General features: G+C 44.9%; 1 protein-coding gene across 1 annotated transcript in view; it reads right to left on the bottom strand.

The window, feature by feature from the left end:
• The window catches only part of Myo3b (myosin IIIB), a 239,322-nt gene that overhangs the window by 130,952 nt on the left and 96,009 nt on the right, over positions 1-12,361 (bottom strand). Inside the window, exon 7 of the mRNA XM_013027381.1 lies at positions 133-198. Within this exon, the coding sequence (XP_012882835.1) occupies positions 133-198 (66 nt within the window). The remainder of the gene's footprint in view (positions 1-132; positions 199-12,361) is intronic.

Raw genomic sequence — 12,361 nt, 5'->3', positions numbered from 1 at the left:
GAAGGGGATGCATTTCTTCTCTCTCATTGTCTAGAAGGAATCCTGTGTGTACAGTCAAGTAGATGCCACAGCCCTGACTTCTCCCTGACTTGTCTCAGCCGGGCTGGGTTTTTCAGGGGCGGACATACTCACTGTGAGATGAAGTCATTGAATTCTTTGCACCATTTGTCCGGATGCAGTAACGTAGGTGGAGGATTTCTGAAAAACAAAAGCATCTCTTTTTTTCTTAAAATATAAAATGGCTCTCTCCTGTAATCCTAGCTATTTAGTGGGCTGAGATCTGAAAGACCACGATTCACAGCCAACCTGAGCAGAAAAGCCTGTGAGACTCCTATCTCCAAGTAACTAGCACCCCCCCCCTCCCCTGCAAAAAGCCAGAATTGGAGCTGTTGCTCAAGTGGTAGAGTGCTGGCCTGGAGCACAAAAAGCTCAAGGACAGCTCCCAGGCCCTGAGTTCAAGCCCCAGGACTGGCACAAACAATAAAAAAAAAATAGCCGGGCGCTGGTGGCTCACGCCTGTAATCCTAGCTACTCAGGAGGCTGAGATCTGAGGATCTCGGTTCAAAGCCAGCCAGGGCAGAAAAGGCCGTGAGACTCTTATCTCCAATAAACCACCAGGAAACCGGAAGTGGTGCTGTAGCTCAAGCGGTAGAGTGCTTGCCTTGAGCTGAAGAGCTGAGGGACAGCACTGAGGCCCAGAGTTCAAGCCCCAAGACCAACAAAAATAAATAAATAAATAAAAATAAAAAATAAATTATATATATAAAGAAAACTTCAGCAGTTACCCTCCAAAATAGAAGGTAGAAATTTATTCTATTTCCTCTCAAGTGAGAGTCATTGGTTAGTAGTAAGAGCCACTAATAGTGGCTGGGAATGGAGCTCAGTGGTAGGGTGTTTGCCTAGCATGCATAAGACCCTGGGTCTGATTCCATGGAACTATGTAAATAAAACCTTAAAAAAAAAAAAAGAGCCACTACTAGTGGTAAGTTGGTGAATTGTTAGTGGTAAGAGCCAGCCCAACACTCCTGTGCTCACTGAAGGGGTCCCTGCTCCCATTTTTAGCACCCTGAGAGTCAGGAGCTCCTCCTTCAGGAGTCCACACTCTAGTGGAGGAGGGGAAGTTACACAGCCACATAGCTGAGCCCGAGGGTTGTAAGAAAGCCATAAATGCTCTGCGAGGCTTTGGAGAAATAGACTTTTAATTGCACAGGATTTTCAGATCATTATGGTACCATTTGAATTAATTATGTGCTGCATCTAAGACACTCATCGATGCATCTGTCACATTTTAACCATTTCCTGTGTGCCAACTGCTTGCAATCTGCAGGGGAGAAATCTAAGCAGCAAAACAGTGTCCCAGATCTAACAGGTCCTAGGGTGGGGGTGGGGGTGGGGAGAGGGAGATGGAGATGTCCGGTGCCTCCTTCTTAGGTTAAGGGAATGAGCAGAGGGGGAGGAGCCTTCCATAGCGGCCACTCCTGAGGGAAGACAAGAAGAGGGGGGGAGGGATGAGCCCTGGATTTATCTGAATTACCTCAAGATTCCATCATAAAGCAGAAGTGTCTATATTACCTTTAAGATTTTTCTCCAAGTCATTAATGAAAATAGGGGCTGGTGGGCAGGTCAAGTTGTGAAAATGAAGGAACATTTCTGCACACCTAAGTTTCAATGAGAACTTCAACCTTCCGTGTGATTTGTGTTTTCACCTACATTGTAATTGTTTCCTAAGGGCATGGATTGCTCAGCTTCAACAGGCAGAGAATTGAAAGCATCAAAAACTACCAGAAGTAAAACATGTGCCAAATAATATGATTGCAATTTGCCCTCAATATCTATTTTCTTCTCATTTCTAATGATAAAAGTTTTAACACATTGCTAACACAATTAAAAGACTACAGTTTTCTGTGTTTCTTGCCACTAGATGATTGAATTCAGGTTAATGATTATTTAAGTAAAATTGCTGTATGGTATTCTCAGAAAGTCTATTTTAAACACAAAAGATAAACTATCTTCTGCCTCCTTCTTGTCTTCTGGAGCATGGATGCAAGGGGTGAAGCATAGGCAAGTAGTTGATGATATGAGACAAACTTTTAAAAAATGAAAACTAGTAGCTGGATATGGCAGAGCAGATAGATAGGAAACTTAGCTTCATGATGACATTGCAAAGCTGCCCACCTGCTCTAGATTTCTCCTTTCTAGTCTTCCTTAACAGGAGATAGAAATGAGTCTCTATCTCCTGTAAGCCACATTTATATGCAGTGGAGCCTAATCCTGAGTCAAATAATATTGTGTATTATCACCCTACCACATGACCAGAACAAATCTGATAAGTGATATAAGAGAATAAGCACCAAGATACGGGAACACAGGTAAAGGCTGCCTACGAGTGGGAGCTTCCCAGAGACTTCAGAAGACGTTGACTTAAGTTTACCCTCAAATTAGGTTGAAATTTTCAAGTTAGAGAAGAAAAAGGAAAGAAATCATTTTGGGCTTGGGACATAGCATTTGGCAAGCTTGGATAATTCAGAAGTTACATTCTATATAATTCACTGAGGTCTGAAGAAAAGACAGAAGAGGGGGCTGGGAAGGTGGCTCAGTGGTAGAGCACTTGCCTTGCATGCATGAGGCCCTGGGTTCGATTCCTCAGCACCACATAAGCAGAAAAAAGCCAGAACTGTCAGTGAGGCTCAAGTGGTAGGGCGCTAGACTTGAGCTGAAGGACAGCGCCCAGGCCCCGAGTTCAAGCCCCACAACTGACAAAAAGAAAAAAGATAAGAAAAGAAAAAGACAGGAGGGAAAGACAAGATAGGAAGAAGAATGGTAAGAGAAGAACATGACCCGCTTGCTTCTCATACCAATTTAGTCATCCTCAGATCCCCAAGGTTGGCTGGACACTGGTATCTCATTGGTATCTGCAATTTCAGCTACTCAGGAGCTGAGACCTGAGGATCAAGGTTTGAAGCCAGCCAGAGCAGGACAACCTGTGAGACCCTTATCTCCAACGAGCAAAAAAAAAATGAAAGTGGAGCTGTGACCTAAGTGGTAGTGCACCAGCCTTGAGTAGAAAAAACTAAGGCACAGCACCCAGGCCCTGAGCTCAAGCCCCTGAACAAAAACAAACAACAACAAAATCCTCTGCGTACCCAGCTGCAAAGTGCTGCAATGGAGGACGAGGCTACCTCTGCCTTCCTCACCCCACCTCACGCTGATCCCAGAATATCAGCTTCACAACCAGCTGGGCTGCGGGGTTCTCATGAGCCCCTGCCACCAGCAGCTGCGGCTGCTCACGACAGGCCCTTCCAGCTTTCTTCTGTGGGCCTCAGTGCTGTGTCTCTTTGAGCAGATTTTCCTAGACATTGCAGCTCTGAGCAGGGCCTGTATTTGCTCTTGCCTTCTTGGCTTTTTTGTTTGGTTTTGCTTTGCCAGTCCTGGCGCTTGAACTCAGGGCCTAGGAACTGTTCCGAGCCTTTTTGTGGCCTCCTGAGTAGCTAGGATTGCAGGTGTGAGCCACCAGCACCCCACCCTTCTGGGGTTTTCAGCTCATTCTCTTCTCACAAGGGACTGCTGTTTCCACAATCCATTGCCTAAAACACTTATTTCACCCCAAAGCAGCTGTCCATGACCACGCAGTGGTGTGCAGACAACTAAGGAGATCTGACCCCAACAGCATTCAGGGTCCCCACACTGGCTGCTCTCTGAGGCCTGCACGACTCAGAACATGTCTGTCTCCCCACTCTCTTGAGAAGCGGAGTCGCATGGCTCTGGCTGTTTTGCTCTCTCAAGCCAAGCACAGAGGGACCTCTGTCATGACTAGACAAGCACTTGGTGAATGTCCACCATGAGTAGAAACCCCTGTCCCAGCAGGCAATGCTGGCCAGGGCGGGCTCTAGGGCTGGCCTGGGGAGCAGAGGGTCACCACTCACCCCAGCCACCCTCAGGGCCTCTCCTGCAGTCCATGCAAGGACACATCTTCCCTGAAGCTTGGCATGGATTCACAGAAGCTTGTGTGAGCTCACAGATTGGAGTCCATCTTAGCTTGGTTCAACAAACAGACATCGTGTGAAGGAGTCTCATCTGCATATAACTCAAACCAGTGTGGATCTGAAGACTCTGAGTGGTCTATTGAACTGGCAGTGTAGACAAAAGTTCTCTTCCTATTCAGAGAGAACTCCAAAAAGCAGTGGGTCTTTCTATCTCGTCTGCCCTCCAGCTGCAGGCTGTTTTGTTTTTTAAAGAAGTCCAGCTGTGTGTACTCAGAGTGATGGAAGAGGTGCCATGTGCACAGAGCTGTGGTGTGTGTGTCCTGGTGTGTGGCAGGAAGGGCTGGGGTCTGTCTTGTCAAGCTCCTGACCACACCCAAGCAATGCAGCATGCAGGTCAACACTCAGGAAACCACTGCCCTTCACCTGCCTGGACTCAGTTCTTACATGTGCATCTCAAACTCAGTCCTCACACAAAAGGTCCCAGCACGAGCTGTCTCCACATCCACTAGCCCCTCTGATTGGATACCTGCCCCAGAGCACATCTCTGAGGTCCAATCAGTCTGCTGTTCATGTGCAAGTCATCCCGGAGTGGTGGTCCATGCTGTGATGCCCAGGGGTCTCACACGCATGTGCCACTGCTCAAACCCATGGTGGTGTGATGTCTAGGGGCCCAGGTACAGGACTGTGCAAGGCCCTCTATGGGAGGAGGCTTTGTCCTGATTGCTAGCCAGGTTCTTTCTCAAAATCAGCAACATGACCCTGCTCTTAGTCCTATTCTCTCCCAATGCCCAACCCCTTCCTCCAAGCCTTCACTGCAGGTTCACACATGTTACAGCTTCCTCATCTCTATCTTCCACCTTGGTTTCTGTTCTGCCTTTTGACTGGGTCATCTAACAACTTATCTCCCTAAGACACTTTAAAGTCACTAGATTCAAACCTAAACTTGATTTCCTTCCTTAGAACTGCATTTCACTTGCTTGTCCAAGTCAAAAATCTGGATTCTATCTTCTCTTTTAACTCCATGTCTCCCTAGAGAATGTGGAATAATGACTCCTTCAAAGACACTTACATTCCAGTCCTCAGACACTGTCCACAACCACCCTACAGACAGCAGAGACACTGCTAGAGATCTGGAAAGGAGAGGCTATCCTGGAATCCGAACCACGAGTCTTCTAATGTGAAGGGAGGAGGCCAACGGACACAAGAGGCAGAAGAGAGGTTTTGTTTTTTTTTTCACTCAAGGCTAGCTCTCTACCATTTGAGCCATAGCTCCACTTCAGCTTTTTGGGTGGTTAATTGGAGATAAGAGTCTCACAGACTTTCCTTCTTGGAACCTTGATCCTCATGTCTCAGACTTCTGAGTAGCTTGGATTACGGGCATGAGCCACCAGCATCCTTGTGGGATGCAGTTTTAAGGACTGAATCAAGGCCCTCACATTTGTTAGCCAAATGCTCTACCACTTGAACGGGGTGGGGGGTGGGGGGTTGTAGCCCTTTTTCTTTTAGTGTTGTTGTTTTTCAGATAGGGCCTTGTGGTTTTGTTCAAGCTCAGACTGGCCTCCTACCTTTGTCTCCGAAGTAGCTGGAATAACAGACATCATGCCAGGTCTCAGGGGATGTGAATTAAGTTGGATTTGACACCATAACCCTCATCCCTTGACTCTGTGTGTGTGTGTGTGTGTTGCAGATTGAACCCAGGTCTTTTTGGGTGCTAGGCAAGTTTTTACCACTGAGCCAATACCCCAACTTACTCCTCAACTTTTGAAACCCAAATGTCCACAACTCCCTGAATATATTCAACCAAATTAAGTAAATTATTTAAGTCTGATTATAAATATTACCTGTTGTTGGGACATTGTACATACATGAGTGGTGAGTTGGACTGAATAAAATCAGTACAATAACTGTCTTATTGAGTGCTTACTATGGCAGAGTTCCAGCCCAGAGTTTCACAGATAAGCCACATGAACACCACCTCAGTCCCACGAAATAGGAACTGCTATCCCATGCTCATTGGCAGGGAAAAAATGCATCTTCAAAGAAGCAATTTTCAGCTGGGCATGATGGTTCCTGCCTATAATCCCACCACATGAAAGACTGAGACAAGAGGATCTCAAGTTCAAGTCTACCCTGGTTTACATAACGAGACTTTGTCTCAAAAAAAATTTTTTTTTGTTTTCTCAAAACTATCCGGCAAAATGTGAAAGAATCAGGTTTTAAATTAAGGTATTTATTTCTCCCAAGTCCATACATTTCACAGTCTGCTGTATTTATCTCACCAAGAGCCTGTGGCTCTAGAAGAAGAATGAAAAGAACATTCATGCAAAAAATGACAGAAACCAATTAGCAAGCAATACCTCAAGAAGATACAAAATGAAGTTTTCGGGCCCACAAACACTCAGCAAAGCAACATGGAAATGATTCACCTTAAGGCCTGGTTCTTAAAGAGGGCTTCCTGGAAGTTGGGAATTTTAAGGCAGGTCCTGAAGTGGGGTTGAGTAGGGACACGCATAGAGTAGGTAGTACAGGGAAGAGGCAAGAGGGCCCGAGTGCTGAGGGGAATAAGAATGGAAGATATAAAGGCTGAAGTACAATCTCCAGTAACAGCGAACACTAAACACTTCGCAATGTGTTCAGAAAGAGTTCTACTTATTTACTCATAAAAGCAATAAAGCAAGACACGTGAGTGTCATTAACTGTGGGGAGAGTATTAACTACACCACAGAGCTGCCGTTCTGACTGCAATTAGTGGATGTCATTAATGAAGTTGAACAAAGAGGCACGTGCCTTGGCCCTCCCCGCACGGGCGCGCCCCAGCAAAGTGGCTTTTCTCCCCAAGCTGCATCTTACATGCTCAAAGCCAATTCTTTCAAAATATTTATGTTCATTATTTATAACACGCGACCTCAGTTCAAGGTTAAAAAAAAATTCTCACTACAGACACACAGAAAGTAAAAGCTTTACCACCACCCTAACACCTAATCTCAGGCTCCACCCCATAATACTATGGCTGGATTCTTTCAGACTTCCATATGCATTGGTTACATTTGCTGTATATATATATATATATATATATATATATATATATATATACACACACACACATGGAAGTGGCGCTGTGGCTCGAGTGGTAGAGCACTAGCCTTGAGCTGAAGAGCTGAGGGAGGGATAGCACGCAGGCCCAGAGTTCAAGCCCCATGACTGACAAATAAATAAATAAAATTAAATTAAAATAAAGATATATATATAATATTTTATGTGCTAAATTCTTGATATATTGAGTGATCAATACATTAAATTTTATATAAAGTATTATGTAATATAATGTGTGACATATTATAGATAACATAATAATGTACTATATAATATATGGCATGATAGCTGCTAAATATCATGCTATATATCACATAATACATATTATATACAGTGTTGCTTTTCTATGCTGTAAGATATAATTCATACAAAATAGATTTTATAATGTATTTGTAGTTAAGAACAGTAAAATGACATTATATGCTTCACATTAGTGTCTCAGTATCTACTTTTTCCATTCAGCTTAAAGATTGTTCTCCTCCTAGGGCTAGGAAGATGGCTCAGTGGTAGAGTGCTTGCCTTGCATGCCTGAGGCCCTGGGTTCGATTCCTCAGCACCACATAAGCAAAAAGAAAAAAGCCGGAGGTAGGCGCTGTGGCTCAAGTGGTAGAGTGCTAACCTTGAGCTGAAGAGCTGAGGGACAGCGCCCAGGCCCAGAGTTCAGGCCCCACAACCAGACCCCCCCAAAAAATATATATATATTGTTCTCTTCCATACCTATGCGACATTCCATAACATGGGCAGGCTGTAGGTTATTTTGCCATTTTTCTGTTGGAGGATAGTTATTCTCACTATGAGAAAGAAGGTTGACATGGCTTATACACACTGCTTGAAATACAAAATTCCTAACTCTTCTCTGGTGCCAACCAACCATTCTTGCTGGTGAGCACTGCAGATCCTACCACGTGACTTCAATCCCCAGAGAGCATGGGGGCCCAGGAAGCACTTCCAGAGAGGAGGGGACACAGATATAAGAGCCAAGGAGAAAATGACCAGTAAAGGCACTGTGGGGATGGGGAGGGGACTGCTAATGGTGATGCTTGGGCACTGTGACCTCGGACCTCTGACTCTGGCAGTGTCAAGCTTTGAGCCCTTCAGCCTGTGACAACAATCTGCCACCAGGTGCATCGGTGGCTGTACTTGAGAAGAAATCAAAGAAGTAGCTAAAATTAGAAAATAGATGATATGAAAATGATATAGAATTGGTCTCACAAGGCTACATACCGCACCCTCATTAAAGGCGGAAGATGGGCCAGGTGGAAAAGCTACAGAGACTACATGCTAAATTCCAATCAGAGTCAATTCTTTGAAGTAGAGAAAGGCAGGACAGGAAGTTGTCAAAGGGAATGCTAGATGGGGAAGTTTCTGGAAGAAAACAAAGACAAAAAGTACCTAAGTCACATCTCAGCCTTAGATCACCACTGCCTAAAGAAGCAGAGGTTTGGTGATGAATAACTTCGATACTTTATTCCATTATAACTAAAGAAATAAGGAGAAAAACAAGAATTTGTGCTTAAATCCCAAACTTGTTGACCGTTTTGATTCAAATTCTTAATTTCGAATTGGGCTCTAATCCTAACTACTCAGGAGACAGAGATCTAGAGTATTTCAGTTTAAAGATAGCCAGAGCAGAAAAAGTCTGTGAGACCAATTAACCAGGAAAAAAAAAAAGACCAGGCTGAAGGAATGGCTCAGGTAGTAGGGTGTTCCAATGAAGTAAACATGAGGTCCTGACTTCCAACTTCAAGTTCTACACCCCCAAATAAGCGAACAATCTATCTGGTATTCTCCCCCAGACAATGCCCTCTACAATGTTAGGCTCTAGTCATTAAAGCATGAAGTTCTTGTATTAAGTCACATGGCCCATAATAAACCTTCTCTTCACCACGTCTAGTCAGGAAGAGGCGAGCTGTTCCATTCCTCTGGCTTTCGAGCTCAGCATGAGTCAGCTTGAAAGGCCATCTCAGAATCCCCAGATTCCATGGGGTTTTGTTTTGTTTTCTGGGTATTATCACCGCCATAGGGCTGTGCTGAAGGTAGCCTGGTGTCACGACACACTAATAGTGAGTCCACCACCCCAACACTTTGAGTGTCCCCCAGGAACATGAATTGCATTTCCCTCATTCTCTCTAAAGCACATTGGGGACCTGTCCCTGCCCTGAGCTCTCCTTATGTAAATGCAGGAGCAGTTCAGCCATGCTTCTGGAGGGCAGGGGAAAGTCAAGGGCAAGGGCAGAGAGAGAGGATAGAGGAACAGTTGGTGTGTGGCAGGCTCACTGACCAGCTTGTACTCCTTTGCTGGCCTCCGTTCCTTAATTTCCCCTCTCAACAAGAACTCAATGACATCATCAAATCCAACCATTACTACCTAGTTCTTGAAAAAGAAGATGAAATAGCCGATAGGGTTTCTAGTCTCATCTTTGTTACTGATGGATCTGACCTTGAACTCACCTTGCAGCAGGGGCTTTTCCAGACATTTTATCTGAGCAGACTTAGGGCTGGGCTGAAACACTCACTGACCCTCGCTCAGGGATGAGCACCTTGCTATACTGAAAGCAATACTCCAAGCCAGCAAGGAGAAAGGAAGAAGCTGGGCTGTGTCTGTCTGCCTCCTTCCCTAATGCACCACCTGACTAAATTACTTTGAAACTTCTGGGCACCCCAGTCAGTCTGGGTCCACTCACAAGACAGAAACCACTCCAGTCATCTGAATACAGAGAATCTGCAGCCAAGAATTATTAACTTGGAATGGGGATTAGACACTGAGTAGAGAGGACTCTATAAAAAGTATGGGAATAGCAGATTCCAGAAGCAGCTGCTTCCTCTGGCTGACAAACAGTATCCAAGAACAAACAAATTTTAAAAAGCACCTGCTTCAAACCCAAGGCTGATAGCTGATCCAGATCTCTCTGCCAAGGAAGTGACAATGGCACTTGGTGGTGGAAAGTTTCCTGAGGTAAAACACAAGAGCTAGCAAGCACCAGGGTGCCTTTGAGGCCCACTGGGAAAGGACTCCATTGGGTGCTAATAGAACCTGCTGCAGGACGAGGCCCATATGCCATAGGCATCTCAAATGCCACTCAAATGCCAGCTAGACAACAAAAAGTCACTGGAAACCAGTCCTTCCTTTCGCAGTGGCCCTCCAGCACCCTCTACTGACAAAACTTAGCACCTGCCACAAGCAAAGAAGAAATGTCGACAAAGCAAAGAGGAGATACAGGCTTAAAGGTGTGTGGAAGAGAATGGAGAGACAGAGAGACCAGAAAGATGCCATGAGGGTTACACTGCTCTTTGTTAAATAGGGAAAATATCAAATTTTTTAAAATTCAAATATTGGTCTTACAATAGATAACTTCAGGCTATTAGGGAAAGAAGTCCAGCGTTGCTGAATATACTGAGAGCTAGCAAAGAAATCACATATTCTGTCTTCCCTCACTTACGCATGTGGTGGTTGGGGCATGGAATCTATACTGAAACTCTATCATTCCAGGATGCATCCCATAGCGTACCTTTGTTAGCCAAAAACTTTTCTAGGGATAAATGATGGTCAAGAATAAAAACTGGGAAGGTGGCTCAGTGGTAGAGCGCTTGCCTTGCATGCATGAGGCCCTGGCTTCAATTCCTCAGCACTACATACCCAGAAAAAAAAAGCTGGAAGTGGCTCTGTGGCTCAAGTGGTAGAGAGCTAGCCTTGAGCTGAAGAGCTGAGGGACAGCGCCCAGGCCCAGAGTTCAGGCCCCACAACCAGACCCCCCCCAAAAAAAGAACAAAAACTGGGAAGGTGGCTCAGTGGTAGAGCACTTGCCTTGCATGCCTGAGGCCCTGGGTTCGATTCCTCAGCACCACATAAGCAGAAAAAAGCCTGAAGTGGTGCTATGGCTCAAGTGGTAGAGCACTAGCCTTGAGCTGAAGAGCTGAGGGACAGTGCCCAGGCCCAGAGTTCAGGCCCCACGACCGGACCAAAAAAAAAAAAAAGAAAGAAAGAAAGAAAACTTAACTCACAATCCCTTTGTACAACTACTTAGAGACAATTTTAAAAATTAAAACTTAGAAAAAAAGGGGATTTATCACAGGGATGAGGGAGGTGTCAGAACCACACAGAGACCTGCCTCTCTATGGGTCCTTGACCTGTATGTGGGACTGAAGAAAGCCAGAGTCTGATGAAGTAGTGCCCTTCTTACTCTTTCCTGTGTCTCTGCCTCTAAGATTTCTCCCAGCATAGGAAAGAATCAGTGAGAGACATTGTGGTTCAGAGTTCTTGGGTCAGGATCATGGCCATAAAAGGGAATTCCTTTTACTCTCATCCACCCCCATTTTGCACTATCTAGTCATGAGTATTAGGCTGACAGGGAGGAGGCTACAGGGGTCCAACAATGACCCCTACTTTCTTAGGCTAGTCAGGAACCCAAGGCTTCCCTGTAAGCTGAATCATTTTCCTGCAGAGTTTAGTATTGTGCCTGATAATAATGACAAATAGCTGCCATTTGTTGGGAGTTTACTCAGTGTAATCCTTGAACTAAGAATCTACTCACTGAACCCTGGCATCCCCCTACAAGGCAGGTGTTCACACCCTTGTTGTATAGCTGAGTAAACCAAGCCTTAGAAAACTCCAGAAGTTGGAGGTGGTGTGACCAGGCTTCAAACATAGGCAACCCAACTCCAACTCCACACTGGCTATCACTGCACCAATCTGCTCTCCCATATGGGAATTCTTCTTGGTGAAGGAGACACCATAACATCTCTAAATTCTGCCAGAGCCATTTATGTCATACTAATAGGGAATATGAATGGAGCGTGGGAGCCATTTGGCCTTCTGGCATCCTACTGACCTAAGCTTAGCACTGCTTGGCTCACCAAGGAATTACCCAGCAAATCCCAAGAAGGCTTTGTTTGAGATGCAGAGTGATCAGGATGAGGACTGAGAGACCAGAATGTTTTCATCTGTTGAGTTTTATGTGTTTTCTGTCATTCAGCTCCCTCCAAAGTCACAGCTGGTAAAACCAAATGGATCATTTTACCACCATCAGACCAATGTCACAGTTCACCAAGCACCATGTGTCCTCTAAGGCAAAGCCATGCCCCTAATTATATCACTTTTAATAAATTTATAAGAGACAAAAAAGCAATTGACTTATAGATTTTTCTCCCCAGAAAAACAATTTAAAGGGCCTTCCCCCCCCACCCTTTTTTATTGTTTCTATAAAGTTAGTAATATATTCTAGACAGGAAAAATCAGGGCAGACCTCAAATGAACAGATTGTACCATCAGATCCTACCACATTGTC

This window comes from Dipodomys ordii, unplaced genomic scaffold (genome assembly GCF_000151885.1).
Source record: "Dipodomys ordii isolate 6190 unplaced genomic scaffold, Dord_2.0 Scaffold5, whole genome shotgun sequence".
Lineage (NCBI taxonomy): Eukaryota > Metazoa > Chordata > Mammalia > Rodentia > Heteromyidae > Dipodomys > Dipodomys ordii.
Note: the sequence above shows the minus strand (reverse complement) of the source record. Positions and strands in the feature narration are given on the sequence as shown.